Source organism: Euprymna scolopes, chromosome 42 (assembly GCF_053919585.1).
Source record: "Euprymna scolopes isolate OS-2025 chromosome 42, ASM5391958v1, whole genome shotgun sequence".
Taxonomy (NCBI): Eukaryota; Metazoa; Mollusca; class Cephalopoda; order Sepiida; family Sepiolidae; genus Euprymna; species Euprymna scolopes.
Window position 1 is genome coordinate 70154974 of NC_136523.1, and position 27902 is coordinate 70182875.

General features: G+C 31.5%; 1 protein-coding gene across 2 annotated transcripts in view; it reads left to right on the top strand.

Moving 5' to 3' along the window:
• Positions 1-27902, top strand: part of LOC145267138 (uncharacterized) — a 161391-nt gene that overhangs the window by 89260 nt on the left and 44229 nt on the right. For both annotated transcript variants that reach the window (XM_080123181.1, XM_080123182.1), the window contains exons 6-8: positions 17985-18031; positions 21958-21995; positions 26777-26806. In XM_080123181.1, coding sequence (XP_079979307.1) covers positions 17985-18031; positions 21958-21995; positions 26777-26806 — 115 coding nt within the window. The remainder of the gene's footprint in view (positions 1-17984; positions 18032-21957; positions 21996-26776; positions 26807-27902) is intronic.

Genomic DNA, 27902 nt, shown 5'->3' on the forward strand with positions numbered 1-27902 from the left:
CCAGCACCCTTACTAGTGACATGGCTACAAGGATAGACATAGAAACAGAAAATTTCCACCAACTCTGCCAACTGTTCGCGCAAAAATACTGCCAACCTAGAAAACAGCTTTTTCTTCTCCCTTTGTCAGAAAAATCACTCATTTAAAAATGAGGACTGAGGGACAAATAAGAAGAAGCGAGAGTAACAGGAGCTGCCGATAACGCATCCACAATGCGTTTTCTACTCTCCATTAAAAAAAAAAAAAAAAATAAATAAATAAATAAATAAATAAACAAAAAATAACTATTAAGTATTGTACTTAATAAAAGTCCAACGGACCTGTTTAAGGGAAAGTATGGTGATAGATTCCCCTCCCACGAACTAAAAATGAGTACAATTAGGTAATCTATTTTTGCAATCAACTCGGTAGATAAATAAACATTTATGGATGAGAAAAAAAAAAAAAAAAAAAAAAAAAAAAAATTAAAGCTAGCATTTAATACAACAGAAATACATAAATTAAATACTGAAATAAAATGTAGTTATTAATATTTGAATCTTAAAATAAAAAGTGCGAATTAATAGAGAAAATCACTTATCACAACAACGCATTCCGTCTCCAAACTAGTGAAGAATTTAACTTTTAATAGCGTTCAGAAGATTTTTTTTTTTAAATTAACCGTTAAGAGAAAGCGTGATTTTATTCTGAACTTTAACTAATCACGTTTTAAGCAACTTATGATATAAAACAAAATCGGATGGGGGGGGGGGGTTTCTTCCGAAGGTTAGTTGGTGACGTCATAAGTAATTGCGAGATAAGATGGGAGCCAGAAATTAGGGGTGGGGGACTGAAAATGATAATATAATGGATTCATTATACAATATTTAAGATCAACTTGGTAGATAAACATTTATGGACGAGAAAAAAAAAAAAAAAAAAAAAAAATTAAAGCTAGCATTTAATACAACAGAAATACATAAATTAAATACTGAAATAAAATGTAGTTATTAATATTTGAATCTTAAAATAAAAAGTGCGAATTAATAGAGAAAATCACTTATCACAACAACGCATTCCGTCTCCAAACTAGTGAAGAATTTAACTTTTAATAGCGTTCAGAAGATTTTTTTTTTTTTAAATTAACCGTTAAGAGAAAGCGTGATTTTATTCTGAACTTTAACTAATCACGTTTTAAGCAACTTATGATATAAAACAAAATCGGATGGGGGGGGGGGGTTCTTCCGAAGGTTAGTTGGTGACGTTATAAGTAATTGCGAGATAAGATGGGAGCCAGAAATTAGGGGTGGGGGACTGAAAATGATAATATAATGGATTCATTATACAATATTTAAGATCAACTTGGTAGATAAACATTTATGGACGAGAAAAAAAAAAAAAAAAAAAAAAAAAAAAAAATTAAAGCTAGCATTTAATACAACAGAAATACATAAATTAAATACTGAAATAAAATGTAGTTATTAATATTTGAATCTTAAAATAAAAAGTGCGAATTAATAGAGAAAATCACTTATCACAACAACGCATTCCGTCTCCAAACTAGTGAAGAATTTAACTTTTAATAGCGTTCAGAAGATTTTTTTTTTTAAATTAACCGTTAAGAGAAAGCGTGATTTTATTCTGAACTTTAACTAATCACGTTTTAAGCAACTTATGATATAAAACAAAATCGGATGGGGGGGGGGGGTTTCTTCCGAAGGTTAGTTGGTGACGTCATAAGTAATTGCGAGATAAGATGGGAGCCAGAAATTAGGGGTGGGGGACTGAAAATGATAATATAATGGATTCATTATACAATATTTAAGATCAACTTGGTAGATAAACATTTATGGACGAGAAAAAAAAAAAAAAAAAAAAAAAAAAATTAAAGCTAGCATTTAATACAACAGAAATACATAAATTAAATACTGAAATAAAATGTAGTTATTAATATTTGAATCTTAAAATAAAAAGTGCGAATTAATAGAGAAAATCACTTATCACAACAACGCATTCCGTCTCCAAACTAGTGAAGAATTTAACTTTTAATAGCGTTCAGAAGATTTTTTTTTTTAAATTAACCGTTAAGAGAAAGCGTGATTTTATTCTGAACTTTAACTAATCACGTTTTAAGCAACTTATGATATAAAACAAAATCGGATGGGGGGGGGGGTTCTTCCGAAGGTTAGTTGGTGACGTTATAAGTAATTGCGAGATAAGATGGGAGCCAGAAATTAGGGGTGGGGGACTGAAAATGATAATATAATGGATTCATTATACAATATTTAAGATCAACTTGGTAGATAAACATTTATGGACGAGAAAAAAAAAAAAAAAAAAAAAAAAAAAAAATTAAAGCTAGCATTTAATACAACAGAAATACATAAATTAAATACTGAAATAAAATGTAGTTATTAATATTTGAATCTTAAAATAAAAAGTGCGAATTAATAGAGAAAATCACTTATCACAACAACGCATTCCGTCTCCAAACTAGTGAAGAATTTAACTTTTAATAGCGTTCAGAAGATTTTTTTTTTTAAATTAACCGTTAAGAGAAAGCGTGATTTTATTCTGAACTTTAACTAATCACGTTTTAAGCAACTTATGATATAAAACAAAATCGGATGGGGGGGGGTTTCTTCCGAAGGTTAGTTGGTGACGTCATAAGTAATTGCAAGATAAGATGGGAGCCAGAAATTAGGGGTGGGGGACTGAAAATGATAATATAATGGATTCATTATACAATATTTAAGATCAACTTGGTAGATAAACATTTATGGACGAGAAAAAAAAAAAAAAAAAAAAATTAAAGCTAGCATTTAATACAACAGAAATACATAAATTAAATACTGAAATAAAATGTAGTTATTAATATTTGAATCTTAAAATAAAAAGTGCGAATTAATAGAGAAAATCACTTATCACAACAACGCATTCCGTCTCCAAACTAGTGAAGAATTTAACTTTTAATAGCGTTCAGAAGATTTTTTTTTTAAATTAACCGTTAAGAGAAAGCGTGATTTTATTCTGAACTTTAACTAATCACGTTTTAAGCAACTTATGATATAAAACAAAATCGGATGGGGGGGGGGGGTTTCTTCCGAAGGTTAGTTGGTGACGTTATAAGTAATTGCGAGATAAGATGGGAGCCAGAAATTAGGGGTGGGGGACTGAAAATGATAATATAATGGATTCATTATACAATATTTAAGATCAACTTGGTAGATAAACATTTATGGACGAGAAAAAAAAAAAAAAAAAAAAAAAAAAAAAAAAAAATTAAAGCTAGCATTTAATACAACAGAAATACATAAATTAAATACTGAAATAAAATGTAGTTATTAATATTTGAATCTTAAAATAAAAAGTGCGAATTAATAGAGAAAATCACTTATCACAACAACGCATTCCGTCTCCAAACTAGTGAAGAATTTAACTTTTAATAGCGTTCAGAAGATTTTTTTTTTTAAATTAACCGTTAAGAGAAAGCGTGATTTTATTCTGAACTTTAACTAATCACGTTTTAAGCAACTTATGATATAAAACAAAATCGGATGGGGGGGGGGTTCTTCCGAAGGTTAGTTGGTGACGTTATAAGTAATTGCGAGATAAGATGGGAGCCAGAAATTAGGGGTGGGGGACTGAAAATGATAATATAATGGATTCATTATACAATATTTAAGATCAACTTGGTAGATAAACATTTATGGACGAGAAAAAAAAAAAAAAAAAAAAAAAAAATTAAAGCTAGCATTTAATACAACAGAAATACATAAATTAAATACTGAAATAAAATGTAGTTATTAATATTTGAATCTTAAAATAAAAAGTGCGAATTAATAGAGAAAATCACTTATCACAACAACGCATTCCGTCTCCAAACTAGTGAAGAATTTAACTTTTAATAGCGTTCAGAAGATTTTTTTTTTTTAAATTAACCGTTAAGAGAAAGCGTGATTTTATTCTGAACTTTAACTAATCACGTTTTAAGCAACTTATGATATAAAACAAAATCGGATGGGGGGGGGGGTTCTTCCGAAGGTTAGTTGGTGACGTTATAAGTAATTGCGAGATAAGATGGGAGCCAGAAATTAGGGGTGGGGGACTGAAAATGATAATATAATGGATTCATTATACAATATTTAAGATCAACTTGGTAGATAAACATTTATGGACGAGAAAAAAAAAAAAAAAAAAAAAAAAAAAAAAAAAAAATTAAAGCTAGCATTTAATACAACAGAAATACATAAATTAAATACTGAAATAAAATGTAGTTATTAATATTTGAATCTTAAAATAAAAAGTGCGAATTAATAGAGAAAATCACTTATCACAACAACGCATTCCGTCTCCAAACTAGTGAAGAATTTAACTTTTAATAGCGTTCAGAAGATTTTTTTTTTTAAATTAACCGTTAAGAGAAAGCGTGATTTTATTCTGAACTTTAACTAATCACGTTTTAAGCAACTTATGATATAAAACAAAATCGGATGGGGGGGGGGGTTTCTTCCGAAGGTTAGTTGGTGACGTCATAAGTAATTGCGAGATAAGATGGGAGCCAGAAATTAGGGGTGGGGGACTGAAAATGATAATATAATGGATTCATTATACAATATTTAAGATCAACTTGGTAGATAAACATTTATGGACGAGAAAAAAAAAAAAAAAAAAAAAAAAAAAAAAAAAAATTAAAGCTAGCATTTAATACAACAGAAATACATAAATTAAATACTGAAATAAAATGTAGTTATTAATATTTGAATCTTAAAATAAAAAGTGCGAATTAATAGAGAAAATCACTTATCACAACAACGCATTCCGTCTCCAAACTAGTGAAGAATTTAACTTTTAATAGCGTTCAGAAGATTTTTTTTTTTAAATTAACCGTTAAGAGAAAGCGTGATTTTATTCTGAACTTTAACTAATCACGTTTTAAGCAACTTATGATATAAAACAAAATCGGATGGGGGGGGGGTTCTTCCGAAGGTTAGTTGGTGACGTTATAAGTAATTGCGAGATAAGATGGGAGCCAGAAATTAGGGGTGGGGGACTGAAAATGATAATATAATGGATTCATTATACAATATTTAAGATCAACTTGGTAGATAAACATTTATGGACGAGAAAAAAAAAAAAAAAAAAATTAAAGCTAGCATTTAATACAACAGAAATACATAAATTAAATACTGAAATAAAATGTAGTTATTAATATTTGAATCTTAAAATAAAAAGTGCGAATTAATAGAGAAAATCACTTATCACAACAACGCATTCCGTCTCCAAACTAGTGAAGAATTTAACTTTTAATAGCGTTCAGAAGATTTTTTTTTTTAAATTAACCGTTAAGAGAAAGCGTGATTTTATTCTGAACTTTAACTAATCACGTTTTAAGCAACTTATGATATAAAACAAAATCGGATGGGGGGGGGGTTTCTTCCGAAGGTTAGTTGGTGACGTCATAAGTAATTGCGAGATAAGATGGGAGCCAGAAATTAGGGGTGGGGGACTGAAAATGATAATATAATGGATTCATTATACAATATTTAAGATCAACTTGGTAGATAAACATTTATGGACGAGAAAAAAAAAAAAAAAAAAAAATTAAAGCTAGCATTTAATACAACAGAAATACATAAATTAAATACTGAAATAAAATGTAGTTATTAATATTTGAATCTTAAAATAAAAAGTGCGAATTAATAGAGAAAATCACTTATCACAACAACGCATTCCGTCTCCAAACTAGTGAAGAATTTAACTTTTAATAGCGTTCAGAAGATTTTTTTTTTAAATTAACCGTTAAAAGAAAGCGTGATTTTATTCTGAACTTTAACTAATCACGTTTTAAGCAACTTATGATATAAAACAAAATCGGATGGGGGGGGGTTTCTTCCGAAGGTTAGTTGGTGACGTTATAAGTAATTGCGAGATAAGATGGGAGCCATAAATTAGGGGTGGGGGACTGAAAATGATAATATAATGGATTCATTATACAATATTTAAGATCAACTTGGTAGATAAACATTTATGGACGAGAAAAAAAAAAAAAAAAAAAAAAAAAAAAAAAAAAAAATTAAAGCTAGCATTTAATACAACAGAAATACATAAATTAAATACTGAAATAAAATGTAGTTATTAATATTTGAATCTTAAAATAAAAAGTGCGAATTAATAGAGAAAATCACTTATCACAACAACGCATTCCGTCTCCAAACTAGTGAAGAATTTAACTTTTAATAGCGTTCAGAAGATTTTTTTTTTTAAATTAACCGTTAAGAGAAAGCGTGATTTTATTCTGAACTTTAACTAATCACGTTTTAAGCAACTTATGATATAAAACAAAATCGGATGGGGGGGGGGTTCTTCCGAAGGTTAGTTGGTGACGTTATAAGTAATTGCGAGATAAGATGGGAGCCAGAAATTAGGGGTGGGGGACTGAAAATGATAATATAATGGATTCATTATACAATATTTAAGATCAACTTGGTAGATAAACATTTATGGACGAGAAAAAAAAAAAAAAAAAAAAAAAAAAAAAGAAAAAAAAAAAAAAAAATTAAAGCTAGCATTTAATACAACAGAAATACATAAATTAAATACTGAAATAAAATGTAGTTATTAATATTTGAATCTTAAAATAAAAAGTGCGAATTAATAGAGAAAATCACTTATCACAACAACGCATTCCGTCTCCAAACTAGTGAAGAATTTAACTTTTAATAGCGTTCAGAAGATTTTTTTTTTTAAATTAACCGTTAAGAGAAAGCGTGATTTTATTCTGAACTTTAACTAATCACGTTTTAAGCAACTTATGATATAAAACAAAATCGGATGGGGGGGGGGGTTCTTCCGAAGGTTAGTTGGTGACGTTATAAGTAATTGCGAGATAAGATGGGAGCCAGAAATTAGGGGTGGGGGACTGAAAATGATAATATAATGGATTCATTATACAATATTTAAGATCAACTTGGTAGATAAACATTTATGGACGAGAAAAAAAAAAAAAAAAAAAATTAAAGCTAGCATTTAATACAACAGAAATACATAAATTAAATACTGAAATAAAATGTAGTTATTAATATTTGAATCTTAAAATTAAAAGTGCGAATTAATAGAGAAAATCACTTATCACAACAACGCATTCCGTCTCCAAACTAGTGAAGAATTTAACTTTTAATAGCGTTCAGAAGATTTTTTTTTTTAAATTAACCGTTAAGAGAAAGCGTGATTTTATTCTGAACTTTAACTAATCACGTTTTAAGCAACTTATGATATAAAACAAAATCGGATGGGGGGGGGGGTTTCTTCCGAAGGTTAGTTGGTGACGTCATAAGTAATTGCGAGATAAGATGGGAGCCAGAAATTAGGGGTGGGGGACTGAAAATGATAATATAATGGATTCATTATACAATATTTAAGATCAACTTGGTAGATAAACATTTATGGACGAGAAAAAAAAAAAAAAAAAAAAAAAAAAAATTAAAGCTAGCATTTAATACAACAGAAATACATAAATTAAATACTGAAATAAAATGTAGTTATTAATATTTGAATCTTAAAATAAAAAGTGCGAATTAATAGAGAAAATCACTTATCACAACAACGCATTCCGTCTCCAAACTAGTGAAGAATTTAACTTTTAATAGCGTTCAGAAGATTTTTTTTTTTAAATTAACCGTTAAGAGAAAGCGTGATTTTATTCTGAACTTTAACTAATCACGTTTTAAGCAACTTATGATATAAAACAAAATCGGATGGGGGGGGGGTTCTTCCGAAGGTTAGTTGGTGACGTTATAAGTAATTGCGAGATAAGATGGGAGCCAGAAATTAGGGGTGGGGGACTGAAAATGATAATATAATGGATTCATTATACAATATTTAAGATCAACTTGGTAGATAAACATTTATGGACGAGAAAAAAAAAAAAAAAAAAAAAAAAAAATTAAAGCTAGCATTTAATACAACAGAAATACATAAATTAAATACTGAAATAAAATGTAGTTATTAATATTTGAATCTTAAAATAAAAAGTGCGAATTAATAGAGAAAATCACTTATCACAACAACGCATTCCGTCTCCAAACTAGTGAAGAATTTAACTTTTAATAGCGTTCAGAAGATTTTTTTTTTTAAATTAACCGTTAAGAGAAAGCGTGATTTTATTCTGAACTTTAACTAATCACGTTTTAAGCAACTTATGATATAAAACAAAATCGGATGGGGGGGGGGGGGTTCTTCCGAAGGTTAGTTGGTGACGTCATAAGTAATTGCAAGATAAGATGGGAGCCAGAAATTAGGGGTGGGGGACTGAAAATGATAATATAATGGATTCATTATACAATATTTAAGATCAACTTGGTAGATAAACATTTATGGACGAGAAAAAAAAAAAAAAAAAAAAAAAAATTAAAGCTAGCATTTAATACAACAGAAATACATAAATTAAATACTGAAATAAAATGTAGTTATTAATATTTGAATCTTAAAATAAAAAGTGCGAATTAATAGAGAAAATCACTTATCACAACAACGCATTCCGTCTCCAAACTAGTGAAGAATTTAACTTTTAATAGCGTTCAGAAGATTTTTTTTTTAAATTAACCGTTAAGAGAAAGCGTGATTTTATTCTGAACTTTAACTAATCACGTTTTAAGCAACTTATGATATAAAACAAAATCGGATGGGGGGGGGTTTCTTCCGAAGGTTAGTTGGTGACGTTATAAGTAATTGCGAGATAAGATGGGAGCCAGAAATTAGGGGTGGGGGACTGAAAATGATAATATAATGGATTCATTATACAATATTTAAGATCAACTTGGTAGATAAACATTTATGGACGAGAAAAAAAAAAAAAAAAAAAAAAAAAAAAAAAAATTAAAGCTAGCATTTAATACAACAGAAATACATAAATTAAATACTGAAATAAAATGTAGTTATTAATATTTGAATCTTAAAATAAAAAGTGCGAATTAATAGAGAAAATCACTTATCACAACAACGCATTCCGTCTCCAAACTAGTGAAGAATTTAACTTTTAATAGCGTTCAGAAGATTTTTTTTTTTTAAATTAACCGTTAAGAGAAAGCGTGATTTTATTCTGAACTTTAACTAATCACGTTTTAAGCAACTTATGATATAAAACAAAATCGGATGGGGGGGGGGGTTCTTCCGAAGGTTAGTTGGTGACGTTATAAGTAATTGCGAGATAAGATGGGAGCCAGAAATTAGGGGTGGGGGACTGAAAATGATAATATAATGGATTCATTATACAATATTTAAGATCAACTTGGTAGATAAACATTTATGGACGAGAAAAAAAAAAAAAAAAAAAAAAAAAAAAAAATTAAAGCTAGCATTTAATACAACAGAAATACATAAATTAAATACTGAAATAAAATGTAGTTATTAATATTTGAATCTTAAAATAAAAAGTGCGAATTAATAGAGAAAATCACTTATCACAACAACGCATTCCGTCTCCAAACTAGTGAAGAATTTAACTTTTAATAGCGTTCAGAAGATTTTTTTTTTTAAATTAACCGTTAAGAGAAAGCGTGATTTTATTCTGAACTTTAACTAATCACGTTTTAAGCAACTTATGATATAAAACAAAATCGGATGGGGGGGGGGGGTTTCTTCCGAAGGTTAGTTGGTGACGTCATAAGTAATTGCGAGATAAGATGGGAGCCAGAAATTAGGGGTGGGGGACTGAAAATGATAATATAATGGATTCATTATACAATATTTAAGATCAACTTGGTAGATAAACATTTATGGACGAGAAAAAAAAAAAAAAAAAAAAAAAAAAAAAAAAAAAAAAAAATTAAAGCTAGCATTTAATACAACAGAAATACATAAATTAAATACTGAAATAAAATGTAGTTATTAATATTTGAATCTTAAAATAAAAAGTGCGAATTAATAGAGAAAATCACTTATCACAACAACGCATTCCGTCTCCAAACTAGTGAAGAATTTAACTTTTAATAGCGTTCAGAAGATTTTTTTTTTTAAATTAACCGTTAAGAGAAAGCGTGATTTTATTCTGAACTTTAACTAATCACGTTTTAAGCAACTTATGATATAAAACAAAATCGGATGGGGGGGGGTTCTTCCGAAGGTTAGTTGGTGACGTTATAAGTAATTGCGAGATAAGATGGGAGCCAGAAATTAGGGGTGGGGGACTGAAAATGATAATATAATGGATTCATTATACAATATTTAAGATCAACTTGGTAGATAAACATTTATGGACGAGAAAAAAAAAAAAAAAAAAAAAAAAAATTAAAGCTAGCATTTAATACAACAGAAATACATAAATTAAATACTGAAATAAAATGTAGTTATTAATATTTGAATCTTAAAATAAAAAGTGCGAATTAATAGAGAAAATCACTTATCACAACAACGCATTCCGTCTCCAAACTAGTGAAGAATTTAACTTTTAATAGCGTTCAGAAGATTTTTTTTTTTAAATTAACCGTTAAGAGAAAGCGTGATTTTATTCTGAACTTTAACTAATCACGTTTTAAGCAACTTATGATATAAAACAAAATCGGATGGGGGGGGGGGTTTCTTCCGAAGGTTAGTTGGTGACGTCATAAGTAATTGCGAGATAAGATGGGAGCCAGAAATTAGGGGTGGGGGACTGAAAATGATAATATAATGGATTCATTATACAATATTTAAGATCAACTTGGTAGATAAATATTTATGGACGAGAAAAAAAAAAAAAAAAAAAAAAAAAAAATTAAAGCTAGCATTTAATACAACAGAAATACATAAATTAAATACTGAAATAAAATGTAGTTATTAATATTTGAATCTTAAAATAAAAAGTGCGAATTAATAGAGAAAATCACTTATCACAACAACGCATTCCGTCTCCAAACTAGTGAAGAATTTAACTTTTAATAGCGTTCAGAAGATTTTTTTTTTAAATTAACCGTTAAGAGAAAGCGTGATTTTATTCTGAACTTTAACTAATCACGTTTTAAGCAACTTATGATATAAAACAAAATCGGATGGGGGGGGGGGTTTCTTCCGAAGGTTAGTTGGTGACGTTATAAGTAATTGCGAGATAAGATGGGAGCCAGAAATTAGGGGTGGGGGACTGAAAATGATAATATAATGGATTCATTATACAATATTTAAGATCAACTTGGTAGATAAACATTTATGGACGAGAAAAAAAAAAAAAAAAAAAAAAAAAAAATTAAAGCTAGCATTTAATACAACAGAAATACATAAATTAAATACTGAAATAAAATGTAGTTATTAATATTTGAATCTTAAAATAAAAAGTGCGAATTAATAGAGAAAATCACTTATCACAACAACGCATTCCGTCTCCAAACTAGTGAAGAATTTAACTTTTAATAGCGTTCAGAAGATTTTTTTTTTTAAATTAACCGTTAAGAGAAAGCGTGATTTTATTCTGAACTTTAACTAATCACGTTTTAAGCAACTTATGATATAAAACAAAATCGGATGGGGGGGGGGGGTTCTTCCGAAGGTTAGTTGGTGACGTTATAAGTAATTGCGAGATAAGATGGGAGCCAGAAATTAGGGGTGGGGGACTGAAAATGATAATATAATGGATTCATTATACAATATTTAAGATCAACTTGGTAGATAAACATTTATGGACGAGAAAAAAAAAAAAAAAAAAAAAAAAAAAAAAAAAAAAAATTAAAGCTAGCATTTAATACAACAGAAATACATAAATTAAATACTGAAATAAAATGTAGTTATTAATATTTGAATCTTAAAATAAAAAGTGCGAATTAATAGAGAAAATCACTTATCACAACAACGCATTCCGTCTCCAAACTAGTGAAGAATTTAACTTTTAATAGCGTTCAGAAGATTTTTTTTTTTTAAATTAACCGTTAAGAGAAAGCGTGATTTTATTCTGAACTTTAACTAATCACGTTTTAAGCAACTTATGATATAAAACAAAATCGGATGGGGGGGGGGGTTCTTCCGAAGGTTAGTTGGTGACGTTATAAGTAATTGCGAGATAAGATGGGAGCCAGAAATTAGGGGTGGGGGACTGAAAATGATAATATAATGGATTCATTATACAATATTTAAGATCAACTTGGTAGATAAACATTTATGGACGAGAAAAAAAAAAAAAAAAAAAAAAAAAAATTAAAGCTAGCATTTAATACAACAGAAATACATAAATTAAATACTGAAATAAAATGTAGTTATTAATATTTGAATCTTAAAATAAAAAGTGCGAATTAATAGAGAAAATCACTTATCACAACAACGCATTCCGTCTCCAAACTAGTGAAGAATTTAACTTTTAATAGCGTTCAGAAGATTTTTTTTTTTAAATTAACCGTTAAGAGAAAGCGTGATTTTATTCTGAACTTTAACTAATCACGTTTTAAGCAACTTATGATATAAAACAAAATCGGATGGGGGGGGGGGTTCTTCCGAAGGTTAGTTGGTGACGTTATAAGTAATTGCGAGATAAGATGGGAGCCAGAAATTAGGGGTGGGGGACTGAAAATGATAATATAATGGATTCATTATACAATATTTAAGATCAACTTGGTAGATAAACATTTATGGACGAGAAAAAAAAAAAAAAAAAAAAAAAAAAAAAAATTAAAGCTAGCATTTAATACAACAGAAATACATAAATTAAATACTGAAATAAAATGTAGTTATTAATATTTGAATCTTAAAATAAAAAGTGCGAATTAATAGAGAAAATCACTTATCACAACAACGCATTCCGTCTCCAAACTAGTGAAGAATTTAACTTTTAATAGCGTTCAGAAGATTTTTTTTTTTAAATTAACTGTTAAGAGAAAGCGTGATTTTATTCTGAACTTTAACTAATCACGTTTTAAGCAACTTATGATATAAAACAAAATCGGATGGGGGGGGTTCTTCCGAAGGTTAGTTGGTGACGTTATAAGTAATTGCGAGATAAGATGGGAGCCAGAAATTAGGGGTGGGGGACTGAAAATGATAATATAATGGATTCATTATACAATATTTAAGATCAACTTGGTAGATAAACATTTATGGACGAGAAAAAAAAAAAAAAAAAAAAAAAAAAAAAATTAAAGCTAGCATTTAATACAACAGAAATACATAAATTAAATACTGAAATAAAATGTAGTTATTAATATTTGAATCTTAAAATAAAAAGTGCGAATTAATAGAGAAAATCACTTATCACAACAACGCATTCCGTCTCCAAACTAGTGAAGAATTTAACTTTTAATAGCGTTCAGAAGATTTTTTTTTTTAAATTAACCGTTAAGAGAAAGCGTGATTTTATTCTGAACTTTAACTAATCACGTTTTAAGCAACTTATGATATAAAACAAAATCGGATGGGGGGGGGGTTCTTCCGAAGGTTAGTTGGTGACGTCATAAGTAATTGCGAGATAAGATGGGAGCCAGAAATTAGGGGTGGGGGACTGAAAATGATAATATAATGGATTCATTATACAATATTTAAGATCAACTTGGTAGATAAACATTTATGGACGAGAAAAAAAAAAAAAAAAAAAAAAAAAAAAAAAATTAAAGCTAGCATTTAATACAACAGAAATACATAAATTAAATACTGAAATAAAATGTAGTTATTAATATTTGAATCTTAAAATAAAAAGTGCGAATTAATAGAGAAAATCACTTATCACAACAACGCATTCCGTCTCCAAACTAGTGAAGAATTTAACTTTTAATAGCGTTCAGAAGATTTTTTTTTTTAAATTAACCGTTAAGAGAAAGCGTGATTTTATTCTGAACTTTAACTAATCACGTTTTAAGCAACTTATGATATAAAACAAAATCGGAGGGGGGGGGGGTTCTTCCGAAGGTTAGTTGGTGACGTTATAAGTAATTGCGAGATAAGATGGGAGCCAGAAATTAGGGGTGGGGGACTGAAAATGATAATATAATGGATTCATTATACAATATTTAAGATCAACTTGGTAGATAAACATTTATGGACGAGAAAAAAAAAAAAAAAAAAAAAAAAAAAAATTAAAGCTAGCATTTAATACAACAGAAATACATAAATTAAATACTGAAATAAAATGTAGTTATTAATATTTGAATCTTAAAATAAAAAGTGCGAATTAATAGAGAAAATCACTTATCACAACAACGCATTCCGTCTCCAAACTAGTGAAGAATTTAACTTTTAATAGCGTTCAGAAGATTTTTTTTTTAAATTAACCGTTAAGAGAAAGCGTGATTTTATTCTGAACTTTAACTAATCACGTTTTAAGCAACTTATGATATAAAACAAAATCGGATGGGGGGGGGTTTCTTCCGAAGGTTAGTTGGTGACGTCATAAGTAATTGCGAGATAAGATGGGAGCCAGAAATTAGGGGTGGGGGACTGAAAATGATAATATAATGGATTCATTATACAATATTTAAGATCAACTTGGTAGATAAACATTTATGGACGAGAAAAAAAAAAAAAAAAAAAAAAAAAAAATTAAAGCTAGCATTTAATACAACAGAAATACATAAATTAAATACTGAAATAAAATGTAGTTATTAATATTTGAATCTTAAAATAAAAAGTGCGAATTAATAGAGAAAATCACTTATCACAACAACGCATTCCGTCTCCAAACTAGTGAAGAATTTAACTTTTAATAGCGTTCAGAAGATTTTTTTTTTTAAATTAACCGTTAAGAGAAAGCGTGATTTTATTCTGAACTTTAACTAATCACGTTTTAAGCAACTTATGATATAAAACAAAATCGGATGGGGGGGGGGGTTCTTCCGAAGGTTAGTTGGTGACGTTATAAGTAATTGCGAGATAAGATGGGAGCCAGAAATTAGGGGTGGGGGACTGAAAATGATAATATAATGGATTCATTATACAATATTTAAGATCAACTTGGTAGATAAACATTTATGGACGAGAAAAAAAAAAAAAAAAAAAAAAAAAAAATTAAAGCTAGCATTTAATACAACAGAAATACATAAATTAAATACTGAAATAAAATGTAGTTATTAATATTTGAATCTTAAAATAAAAAGTGCGAATTAATAGAGAAAATCACTTATCACAACAACGCATTCCGTCTCCAAACTAGTGAAGAATTTAACTTTTAATAGCGTTCAGAAGATTTTTTTTTTTAAATTAACCGTTAAGAGAAAGCGTGATTTTATTCTGAACTTTAACTAATCACGTTTTAAGCAACTTATGATATAAAACAAAATCGGATGGGGGGGGGGGTTTCTTCCGAAGGTTAGTTGGTGACGTCATAAGTAATTGCGAGATAAGATGGGAGCCAGAAATTAGGGGTGGGGGACTGAAAATGATAATATAATGGATTCATTATACAATATTTAAGATCAACTTGGTAGATAAACATTTATGGACGAGAAAAAAAAAAAAAAAAAAAAAAAAATTAAAGCTAGCATTTAATACAACAGAAATACATAAATTAAATACTGCTTTAACATGATAGGACACCTCCCTCTCTGCTGTAAGGACTCTGATAGATATATGCACAGATTCATAGCACCTTCTCCTTGACGAGTGAGCTAAATCTTTAATCGGGTGATCAGGCCTTCATGTTCTTTTGATTGGCCTCTCAACACGGTGCTACTTATATTTTTTCTGGGAGTATCTTGTACCTCTAAGCCACCATTCGCCCATGCAGGGAGTATTGTTTTCACATCTGGGTCTACCACTAGTCTCTCCCTCTTAGACAGGCTCTAAAGAAAAGTCACCAATCTGTCAACTCTGCCCCATCGCTGCAATGTTGCATCTCTGGAAATGTTCTCTGATGTACAAGATACAAAAAAGATTTGGAAAGTACATAACTTGGAAGACAGAAAAATGATCACTGGCAACGAGAAGAACAAGACAGGAAGTAATGAAACCAGAAACAAAAATACAAGACTAGAAAAATGGGAAAAGATATCACACTTGTGCTTCATTGACGTACGTGTATCCTTGACAAATCTGTTAAACTACAAAATCACATTCCTTTACTGTTGAGATCCTCAGATGACACTTTCTACTCTAATAGCTTCTTCCCTTAGACTGCTAGATTTTGGAATTCCCTCCCTATTACCTGCTTCCCTGATTTTACTGACATGCAGAAGTTTAAATATAATGTAAACTGATATCTTGCTCATCTCCTCTAAACATGGTCCCAGATAATAGCCCCTTACATCCAAGTGGTAATATGCCCTATTTGGGGTGAAAATACAGTAGAACCTCACGATATGGTGGCCCTAGAATACATTGTTTTTTTGGGGTTTTTTCAAGTTACGATGTGGAATACAATGTTTTCCGGCCATTGATTACAGTATTTTCCCCACCTTACTGTATTATTTCTAATGTTATTTGATTATATACATGTGTATTATATACTATACTGTATTTTGTTACTAATTTTTAATGCCGTATCCCGGGCTTCTACTGTAAATAAAAACAAAAATTATTATTGTACTCACTAGGAGTTCCTATGCAGGTCATCATCAGAGTTATTCAATGACAACAACCAATGGTGTTCCCTGGAGTTTGAGCTACAACAAGTCTCCTCAAATTTCCAGTACTCTCCATCTCTCAATGATTTTGCAAATGAATTGGTGTTATCACAACAGCCATTTGCTCACTGACAACAACTATTGGCCTTCAGTGAAATTTCAGTGGCAACAAGGTCACAGTCCTCTTCGCACTTATCGAGTGGAGGTCTGGTTAGTGTTTTCTCTCCTCAGTCTTTCCATCCTCTTTGACCCTTCACAACTATGTAGTGTGGCGCCAACTGATGCTGACACTGCAACTTTTCTCTTTTTTTATTTTGCAGTTTCAGTTGTTTTGGTTTTATGTGGGATTCTGCTATCTTTTTGCTTTACTTCTACTGCAGTTTCTATTTATTTTCGATTAGCATTTGTAGCTCATGTGAGTTAGTTTCCACATTCAAGTGTTTTTCTTTGTTTATAGTTTCAGTTTTCCCCTTAATCCCAATTTTTCCTAGTATCCATGTTCTTTGCGACTGTTCCTAGTGCTCCTCCAATTATTGGTATTATATAGATTTTCTTCATGTTCCATATTCCTTTCAGTTCTCATATTTGTTTTGCTTTTCTTTGATCTTCACGCTGAGGTCTGGTGAGATGGCAACATCTACAGTTTGAGAATTTCTTTTCATTCTTGTTAATTATTATGCACCCAGTCTCCTTGCTTGGATGAGTTTATTTGTTTGTACGTACATGTTCCAAAGATTTTATGTTTTTCGTTTTCTGGTTTGTTCCATTAGTCTGCATGCTCCCAGTATACTGCCTTCCCCATGCAGTCATGCCTGCCATTATATTCTTTTTGAGCTAGTTTACTGCATTCACTTATTATGTGGTTTATCGTTTCACCTCTTTGTCCGCAGAGTCTACATTTACTGTTTTCATATGTTTTATCTATTTTAACCTTAATGGGGTTAGTTTTAATCTTATTCTGTGTTGCTATTAGTAGAGATTCTGATTCCCAGTTTATGTGTCCTTTTATGTTTAGATGTTTTTGTGATTCTCTTCTCTGATTATTCTCATGAATCGTCCATGTATCTTTTCCCACTTTTCTATTCTTGTCTTTTTGTTTCTGGTTTCATTACTTCCTGTCTTGTTCTTCTCGTTGCCAGTGATCAGTTTTCCTGTGTTTCAAGTTATGTACTTTCCAAATCTTTTTTGTATCTCGTACACTTACCAGTTCTTCGTTCCTTTTCACATAAAGTCAGTTAGTATCATATTTTGGGTGTGAATGCATTGCACAGTGCGTTTATTTTCCTCGTCTTCTGATCAAGATACATGAGTTCTTCTTTGATCCAGATGATGATGATGATGATGATGATGATGATGATGATGATGCCGCCGCCAGTGGGAAGCAATAAAATCCATACTGGCATTCTAATAACTGATATTACTAAGTTCGTGCAAATCCATATTGCCATGTTCTTGTTTGTAATTGACTGTTTTAGTTATTCTTCTTTGTTTCTATTTAAGGATTGGGTAGAAAAAATAAAAGAAAATATAAAAAGCCACAATGATGGGTAAGTAATAATTCAAAACATTTTTATTAAATATTTCACAAATCAACAAGTAAAATTAACAAGAAATTTTTTTCATTTTTTTTCTGACATTTTTTGTAATTTTTTAGTTTGATTTTTTTCTCTTCTGGTTGATCAATTTTTGGTGACTTTTTGTTTGTTTTTCTCTAATTTCTTTGTGATGTTAATTTAAGTTTTTCATAAGTTTTTAGTTACTTTTTATTCTTAAATTTTCAATTTTACCATTTTTTTAATTTTATCCTATTTTCTGTTAATTTGATGGTTTTGGAGATTCTAATTTTTTCTAATCTTTCAATATTTTGTGGGTTTTTTTTTACATAGGCATCACCACTTATCAAGGCCAAGAGGCCACTCGAGGATAAGGGTTAAAGCGTGTACAGTAGAAATTGGACAATATAGGAACAGGTAGTAATGGATATTCGGTAAATTTGTTAAATTATATGGAACGGCTCATCAAAAACTTGTTTACGTTAGACTTGAAGACAACCATATTGTAGTCAGCTGGAAAGCAGAAAAACAGAAGACAATTCCATAGGCGTGCAGTTCTAAGAAAGAAGCTTTAGAAGGTTTAGGCACAGATAAAGAGTTGGGGAAACTAGTGATAGTGTTTACTGCTAGACGGGTGTTTCTTGTGAAAGTTTGGCGAGGGGGGACCATAGAATGGAGCTCAGCCATGAAAATAATGATAAAGCAGAGACAAACTCGAACATCTCTTCTGTGAGAAAGAGGTTGCAAGGAAGAGAAAAGGACATCCCCCACAAGGCTACAAAGTTTATTTTGAACTCTATCAAGGCAGGATAAGTCCTTTCTAGCAGCTCCTGCCCAGATGTGGCAACAGTACTCCATCCTTGGACATACCTGGCTCTTATATAGATAGAGAATTGCATCAGCAGTGAGATATCTACTGGATCGATAGAAGGATCTCACCATTTTTCCAGTGGCCTTGGCAACGGATTTAATGTATGTTCCATTTAAGATCAGGAGTAAAGGTCAAGCTCAGAAACTTGTCAAAACATAAGGCCTCCCCAAGACGAGAGCCATTCATTTCAATTGATGCCAGATGGGGATTAGAGCGTTTATGATGTAAAGATAAAAGCTCGGTTTTGGATGCATTAAAAGTAACCAGCCACCTCTTTCCCTATTTGTACCACTTGCTCAAGATCAGAGGAGAGAGAATCAGAGAGAACTTGGTCATTTACGGTCTTAGATGTGCTACCATAGATAGTAGTGTCATCAGCATATATGTCTATGAATGATGTAAGGATGTGATTTGGAAGATCATTAATATAGATCAGGAAAAGAGTTGGGCCCAGGATGGACCCCTGAGGGACTCCAGCATTAATACTAAGAGCTTCTGATTTCTGCCTATCAACCACTACTCTTATGAACCTATCAGAGAGAAATGAGAAGACATTTCCAGCTATAGCGTAGCTGGAGATCTTGTGAAGTAAACCTTTATGCCATACCCTATTAAAGGCCTTTGATATGTCAAGAGCATTGCCCTAGAAAGGTAGCCTCCGCCGAGAGATTCGTTAATCCTATGAGATATAACTGTAAGCACATCTGCTGTAGATCTAGCAGAACAGAAACCCTATTGCGTGTCACTAAGAAGGTTATTTTTGTTAAGATGGTTGATTACTTCTCTATTTAACACAGATTCCAGCAACTTACTCATGACGCACAGGAGACTTATTAGCCTGTACTGTGAGGGAGATGAGCGATCACCTGAATTCTTAAATACAGGGCATACTGATGAGATTTTCCAGGGTGACGGGAAGCAATTCTCCTTAAGACAACATTTTAACAGTTTTGTAAGGATGGGCACAAGTTCTGGTTGAAGTCTTTTGAGTACTATAATTGGAATACCGTCAGGGCCAGTTGCTTTACTGGAATCAAGGTTTTTGATTAGCTTGGCAACATCATGTATATCACATAGCATGTTTTCTGATACAGGAGGAAATATTGGAGGTTGGCAGCCTTGGTCACAAAGGTTAGAATTAGCTGCAAAGTTCTTGACAAAGAGTTTGGCTTTGTCTGATGCTGACGAGATTACCTCAGGTCCATTTATTTTGTTACGTTTTTTTTTCTGATTTTTTTCCGTTTTATGCCTAATTTATTTTTTTCGTTTTTGTTTGAGTGTTTGTGACATTTTCATATTGTTTTTGTAACTATTATATTTTTATGGTGATTTTTTAAAATAAAATAAATAAAATTCACCCCAAAACAAAACATCCTACTACTAAGACGTTACTATGATTATAATTTCTAGGGAGCATCTTAAGTTGTGGATTATGCAACAAAATGTTTGTCCATATCACATTTAAATTTCTACATTTTGGTTTTATTATCATTAATATTTTTTTAAGTAGTGCTTTTGGGAAGTCAGAAAACAAAGTTCATGCAAGTAGACTATTAACAAAATTTTTTTTTATCCATTTTGATTTCGTTGCTGTCAGGCTGACATATGTTCTGTTCAGTTCAAGCTCTTTGAGAAGGGATTAATTTGTTGATGATTTAGGCGCCACTGCCGGGGAATGCCAAGGAGACATCTTGTGCAAATTTTGTAGGCTAGATCCACTATCCACTATTTGATTCTAGAAAATGTCTAAAATTAATGGCTTAGGCTTAATTTAAGGATTTAGGGATTTAAAAAGAAATTGAAACTCCAGGTATCTTACTTAATTGGTGTCTAATAACGATGGATCAAATTTTGTTGTATGGGGGGTGTATATACGACCGTGTATATACTGTACCACATTCACGTACATGTGCATATACGTGTTTTGTATTTGTGACGTTATGGTGTCGCTGACAAGTTCTATACCAAGCTCACGAAGCTCAAAATTTTCAAACCTTATTTGACCTTGTGGCTGGATAGTCTTTCATTGCAAGCAACTATGTTGAATCATCGTAAAATTAATATGATTCATATTCATTGAATCGTGAAGAGCGTTGCTTAACAATTACTCCACTGGAGTATGAAGGTTAATCCTCAGCACATGTGATAATAACTCAGGATAACATAAATTAACACTTCTAGCCAATTATGAAATGAGAATATACTACACAGATGACAAGATGAGAACAATCTACCTTCGTAAATAAATTAAAAGGTTCAGTTTAAAATTCTGAAGGCAATAATTTCGAAGTTTAACTGGAAGGTTCCTGATGCAAGGCATATGAATACATCCGGGTTCCTCCACACAAAAATATGATTGGTTGGTGTAAGGCATAAATATGGACGGATATAGCAGTTTGGAGATATGTTGCAAGCCTAACGCATAAGTATATTACCAGCAATAACCACCAGTTCATTAAGGCGACTTATTAGATTATAGTACTCGATTACTGTAGCCAAGACCACCCAGCTGCTTCACTTTCACACGACATATCAGTTTCCATTTCAAAAGATGCCCATTGAAAGATGAACAGTGGAGGTTAATATATTTTGTTGTTTTTGGAAACCTTTGAAATGAGGCTTCGTAATTTGTGCATTCATTCTTTTTACAAACTGTTACCCTAATCTTCATTGTTGTGTTTAACCACGTTTCGGCCAACTATTCCTCTGTCCTGTAGAAGGGTAGAGGATGAGTTGGCCAAAATGTGGTGAGACAACAACAATTATGGAAGGCAGTAATTACTCGAGATACATACAAAGCAGCATCCCTATCCCATCACGGTTAATAACCTAAAGAAGGCCAGAGGATGAGTTGGCCAAAATGTGGTGAAACAACAACTATGAAGATGAGGACAACAGTCTGCAAAAGAATGAATACAAAAATTGGAGGTTACATCGGATGAAACGTTGTGAATGTAGCAATCAAGATGAGAATAGTCGTGTTTGTCAGCCACATAATCAAATTTTGTTGTCATTAATTTTAAAACTAGATTTTGGTTGATATTTGCAGATCATCAAACCAAGCAGAGTATGATAAAATAGATTCAAGTAAGTATGCGACAGAATCTCTCTCTTCCAACTTAATAGGATGACTGTGCTGTTGTTGTTCTTTTTTTTCAAAATGGTTTCTTTTTTTTATTCTTTCCTTGGGACGAGTAAATGAACATGTTTCTGAAGTGAAACGATGAGACGATTAAAATTTTATTAATATTACTTTTGTTTCATTGCTTGGTTTTGTGACATAGCAACTTTTATCCGAATATTGAATGTTGAATTCAGTCATTTGGATAAATCTTTGTGTGATAAGATATTTGTGCAATAAGATATTTGTGTAATAAGATATTTGTGTGATTAAGATATTGAGAATATTATTTACTAGTAGACATGCTACCACCGGCATGGACCGGTGGTAGCATGTCTCCCTTGCATAAACAATTAAAGTGTAGTTGTTGTTGTTGCCCAACCCCAACCTCCTCATGTTAAGCACGGCTTTCAGAATGGACATTCCTAACCTCCCTATGTTAAGAATGGCTTTCAGAATAGACACCTCATTTTGTGAGTTGGGGTGGGGTTGAAAAAAAATTGCCCAAAATGTAACTTTGATACTCGCTGTCAAGATTAAAACGCGCAAATACTATGAACAAACAACAAAAATATTTGGTGGTTGCAGTGTCGGTCAGCCCATGCGTATTAATCTGGCAGGTATTTTTATTAGTAATACTGGAGTTTAGATAGCAAACCCTCGAACCCTCTATCACTTTAAAAGAATTAAATTCCTGTTGTCACCTGTACGTTACCATGTAAACATACAAAAATGTATGTCAGAAAGTGATAGTTTTAAATAAGCGTAAAAAAAGGAATGTTGTCAGAGTTCATTGCATATGTCAAAAGTTGGTTAAAGTATATAGATGGAAAAAAAATGGATTCAAATAAACTATAAAAAAAAATTTTAAATAAAGGAAAGAAAACAATTGGTTTATTTGTGGTTATGGTTTACTTTAGCATGGCTACAATATTTATAACGCCCCTCTTTCTCTCACTCTCTCTCTCACTATCTCTCTCTCTCTCTATCTATCTATCTATCTCTATCTCTCTCCCTAACTATCTCTCGCTCTTTCTCTCTTTCTCTCTCTCTCTTTCTCTCTCTGTATCTATCTCTATCATCATATCGTATATATTAATATATTAGTTTCCATACTGTCGCATTTGCGTGCTCTTTTTAAAAACCTCCAATTTCGTGGGTACATTTGTTTATCTATGCAAAAAACATAAATTGTTGTAAACATTAAAATAAGTAAATGAAAAATTGTATTCATATGAATTAAAAACAATTGGTTTGTTCTGAATTACTTTAGCACAGCTATGATGTTGACGATGCTGCTCTCTCCCTTTCTCTCTCTCTATATATATATCTCCCTTTCTAGCTCTCTCTCTATCCCGCTCTCTCTCTCTCTCTCTCTCTCTTTCTCTCTCTCTTTCTCTCTCTCTCTCTAGCTATATCCGCGTATATCAGTGTCCATACTGTCACGCTCGCTTGCTCTTATGGAAAACCTCCAATTTCACGGATACATTTGTTTACCTATGCTGAAAGCATAAAGTATAGTAAACAGTAAAATAAGTAAACGATGCATTGTATTCATATAAATAAAAAACAATTGGTGTGTATTTGGCTATAACGATTGTAGCACATAGGGAGAAAGCGGCACATATTTGTAAAGTAATAGCATGTTTGTTTAATAAGAATGTTTAATCCTGATTAAGCGATTAGTCAGAGGGCAGCCAATAAGAATGGCCGAAACTTTTAAAGGGAGAAATTATTATTTTTAAACTGTGGAAAGGAAAGGTAACGGTTTGTCTATGAGTTCATGATTCAGTTACAAAGAAACAGGGCAGTATATGTAGAATGTATATATTTATACCTGGTGTAGCCTGGTGGCAGCGAGAGGACTTTAGAATTAGAATGAAAAATAGTAACTATTTTCTCTAAACGACGTTGTGGGCATTCAAAATAAGCTTAATCATTGCAAGGCATATGATGACTTTGCAAAAATGTTGATGCAAAAACTGACTTCTCCTTGCAAAGAATGGCTCAGTTGATTAGCACAGAATTCATGTTTTTAGTCAATTTTTTAATAGTTGTCACCCGAGAGTCCGATCTTTCTAATGATACCAATTTTTTCAGTGTCCGTCGCGTCTGTCCAAAGTTCTTGGCAGACATACAAACACATTTTGCCCTTAATATGTGGAATTACCCAGCATTGCCCGGGTGTGGAGAGGTTTTATCATAAGGGTATTGAGCAACCAACTCTAAAAAAAAATGTTTAAATCGAGCGAGTACCCATGCAAGCGCAAAAATAGTAGCCACAGTAGTCAGGCTTAAACCTGTAATACGAAGAGGGAAGGAAGGTGAAAAAAAGTCAACAGTTTAGTCATCACACCCACAGCAACTTATGATGTTACGGGTTTTCAAAATAAGCTTAATCATTGCAACATTTAAAGCTTAGGCTTAAGGGGATTTAAGAAGAAATTGAAATTCCAGGTATCTTGCTTAATTGATGTCTAATAACGATGGATCAAATTTTATTGTATGGGGCAGGAGGGTGTTTATATACGACTATGTATATACTGTACCACATTAACGTATGTGTGTATATACATGTTTGTGTTTGTGACATAGTTGTGTCTCTGACGAGTTCTATATATGTGTATATTGTTGCATTGTGTTGTGTTTGAATGTGTATGCATAACACTTCTAAATGTTTTTTGTTTCTCATCATAAACGGACCATATGTATGGCTCTGTTGTAACAGACTGTTGTCTCTATTGTATCCTTAATGTCTATTTTACGACCCATGATTCGTCTCATCTAGTGGTGTTGATGCGTGTTTGTCAGAACACATAACAACATATACACAACGACATACCTGTTCTGCTAATGTTTCTTCTGGGAGTTTCTCCAACCATCTTGGGGAGCCGGACCTGCTTTAAGGGAGACACTTCACAAGACAGACCAAGATGATGTGTGTTTTTATATATTTTATTCATTCCCAGGTATTCGTCAGCAGAAATGGAGGGACCGACGATCTTTGGCTTGGGTTTTTTCTGTCTCCATTTTGAGATTATTGCTCCCTTATGAGGAGACTTGTTTAACCCATCCTGTCTTTTTGGCATCTCAAAACCCAACTCATCACTATGCTTGTCAAACCGGAGTAAGTGACATGTGACACGTCACTTCCAGTCTCCATTTGGATACTTTCCTGTGCAAACTTAATCAGGTCACAGTTTGACACGTATGACAATCTGTCAAAATATGGTGATTCCAATCTCTTTTATTCACTTATCACTAGATAGATAACAGATAATTTACTGCTTCTGCTTGGCCACTCTCTAACAATTTAATGCATATTTAAAATATTTTAATTTTTAAAATATAACATCTAAAATCCATTTTAAAATACTGCAAAGAAACTTTGTGAATATTTTTAATTGATGTTTTATTTTTATTGTCAGATCTTTAAAAAAAAATCGGAAGTAGAATTTTTGCAATCGGATTCCATTGTCTTTTTACCTACTAGCATGGTTTTGAGGGTGGCATGAAATCGTTTCAATGTCCCCCTGAGACTGAGGATGAGCAAAATTACATTGCCACAAAATTACATTGCCGCAAAATTACATTGCTTCAAAATTACATTGCCGCAAAATTACATTGCCGCAAAATTACATTGCTTCAAAATTACATTGCCGCAAAATTACATTGCCGCAAAATTACATTGCTTCAAAATTACATTGCCGCAAAATTACATTGCTTCAAAATTACATTGCTGCAAAATTACATTGCCGCAAAATTACATTGCTTCAAAATTACATTGCTGCAAAATTACATTGCCGCAAAATTACATTGCCGCAAAATTACATTGCTTCAAAATTACATTGCCGCAAAATTACATTGCCGCAAAATTACATTGCTTCAAAATTACATTGCCGCAAAATTACATTGCCGCAAAATTACATTGCTTCAAAATTACATTGCTGCAAAATTACATTGCCGCAAAATTACATTGCCGCAAAATTACATTGCCTCAAAATTACATTGCTGCAAAATTACATTGCCGCAAAATTACATTGCTTCAAAATTACATTGCCTCAAAATTACATTGCTGCAAAATTACATTGCCGCAAAATTACATTGCCTCAAAATTACATTGCTGCAAAATTACATTACTGTGCTTCTTTTACAAGCATTTTCACAAAATCTGTCCTGATGAACTTACTGCGTTTGTATCCCTCAACATATAAAACCTCAACATATAAAACCTCAACATATAAAACCTCAACATATAAAACCTCAACATATAAAACCCAGCCAATCCACTCGACTTGTTGTAAAATCCTTTTTCTACTGCAACAGTTTCTGCTGGCTTTTGGAATTTCTTCTCTGCTTCCTCAACCATAGCAACATACAGAAATTTAAATGTTAAATATTTTACACCTAACTCCCACACATGTGTCCCCCTATAAATCTGACCCTTATCACAGTAGCCTCTAACGCTTCAATGGCAATATAACTTGTTTATGATTAATCAAAGTAAAAATAAAAAAGACAGAGATAGACAGATATATCAAACATAAAAATAATCATTTCAGAAAAGATTGTTCAGACAACAATTTCGAAAGTTAACCAAATTAAGCCAGGGATCTTTGGATACCTAAAGTGCTCAATATATTTTCAGTTTGTAACAATAATTAATTATTTGATTTATTAGAACTGCAGTTTCATTGTGATCTGATTTATCAAAAGTATCTTTCTTTCTTTCAAATGTCTTTTGCAGTTCCTCCTTATACAGGCATTCAATTATCAGGTAAGGAAAATATTTGCATTATGTAATATTTGAAGATTGAAAAAAAAACAGTATTTTCTGGAGAAATGCAATTTAGGTTGTTAAGCTTTTCATAAAAATAATTTTTTATTACATGTTTTAGTCACACGGCATAATCATTTAGTTCAGTAATATAATATTAACAAGTACTGACACAAAAGGTCACCAATGGTCTAATCGTTATGTCTACACTAAACAAGATATGGTGTTTCAACAAGATTACTTGTATTACTGATAGCCATAAAAAGAAGTATACCTGTTTTTACAGATTTTAACTTAAATAAATCGAGTAGGCTTTATCTAATTCATATATTTACATTTATTTTATGCATCACAAAGAAGATTGACTAACTAGGACTTACAAAACTCTATACAGAAATATGAAGTAAGTAGAGTGTTATGGTTGTTATTATCTTTTTGTGAGAATATATATTTGCACTATGTGAGCGACATTGCATGATAGCAGTACTTTGGTCACATTCGCCAACAGGGAACCGAGTTGTTTGAGCCTTTTCTTCTTCATGTTGCTAAACACCTGGCTTGGCCAGATGGCAGGCAGATGAAGAATGAATGGTCTTATCTCATTGCTGTCTGTTCAGTCCTTGACTGATCTTACACTTGACATAAAGCTATTGGTCACAACCTTCCATTTGAAAATTGGAATATTTCAGATTTGCATTGAATTGATCTATAGTTATTAGACAGCAATAAAGCGAGATTCCCCGAATTTCAATTGCTTTTTAAGACTCCTTAAGCATAAACCTTAAATATGAGACACAGTCTAGAATGAAAATCATGTAATGGATTTTGATCCAAATTGGAATAAGGATTCTAGGCTTAGTATTATTACATATCAAGTTAACTTTTTGTAAGGGGAGATAAAAGTGATGTAAAATTATTTTGCTTGTGAGGGGAGAGGATTAATTTTACCCACCCTGGGACGGATATTCTAGTAAAGTTTGCAGTACTCATTTGTTTTCTCTCTTATTTGTATCTAAGAAGAAATAAAACTGACACAAGAAACGATAAAAATCACTCATTAACCAAATAATCTGATTGCTCATAATATTTCTCACTT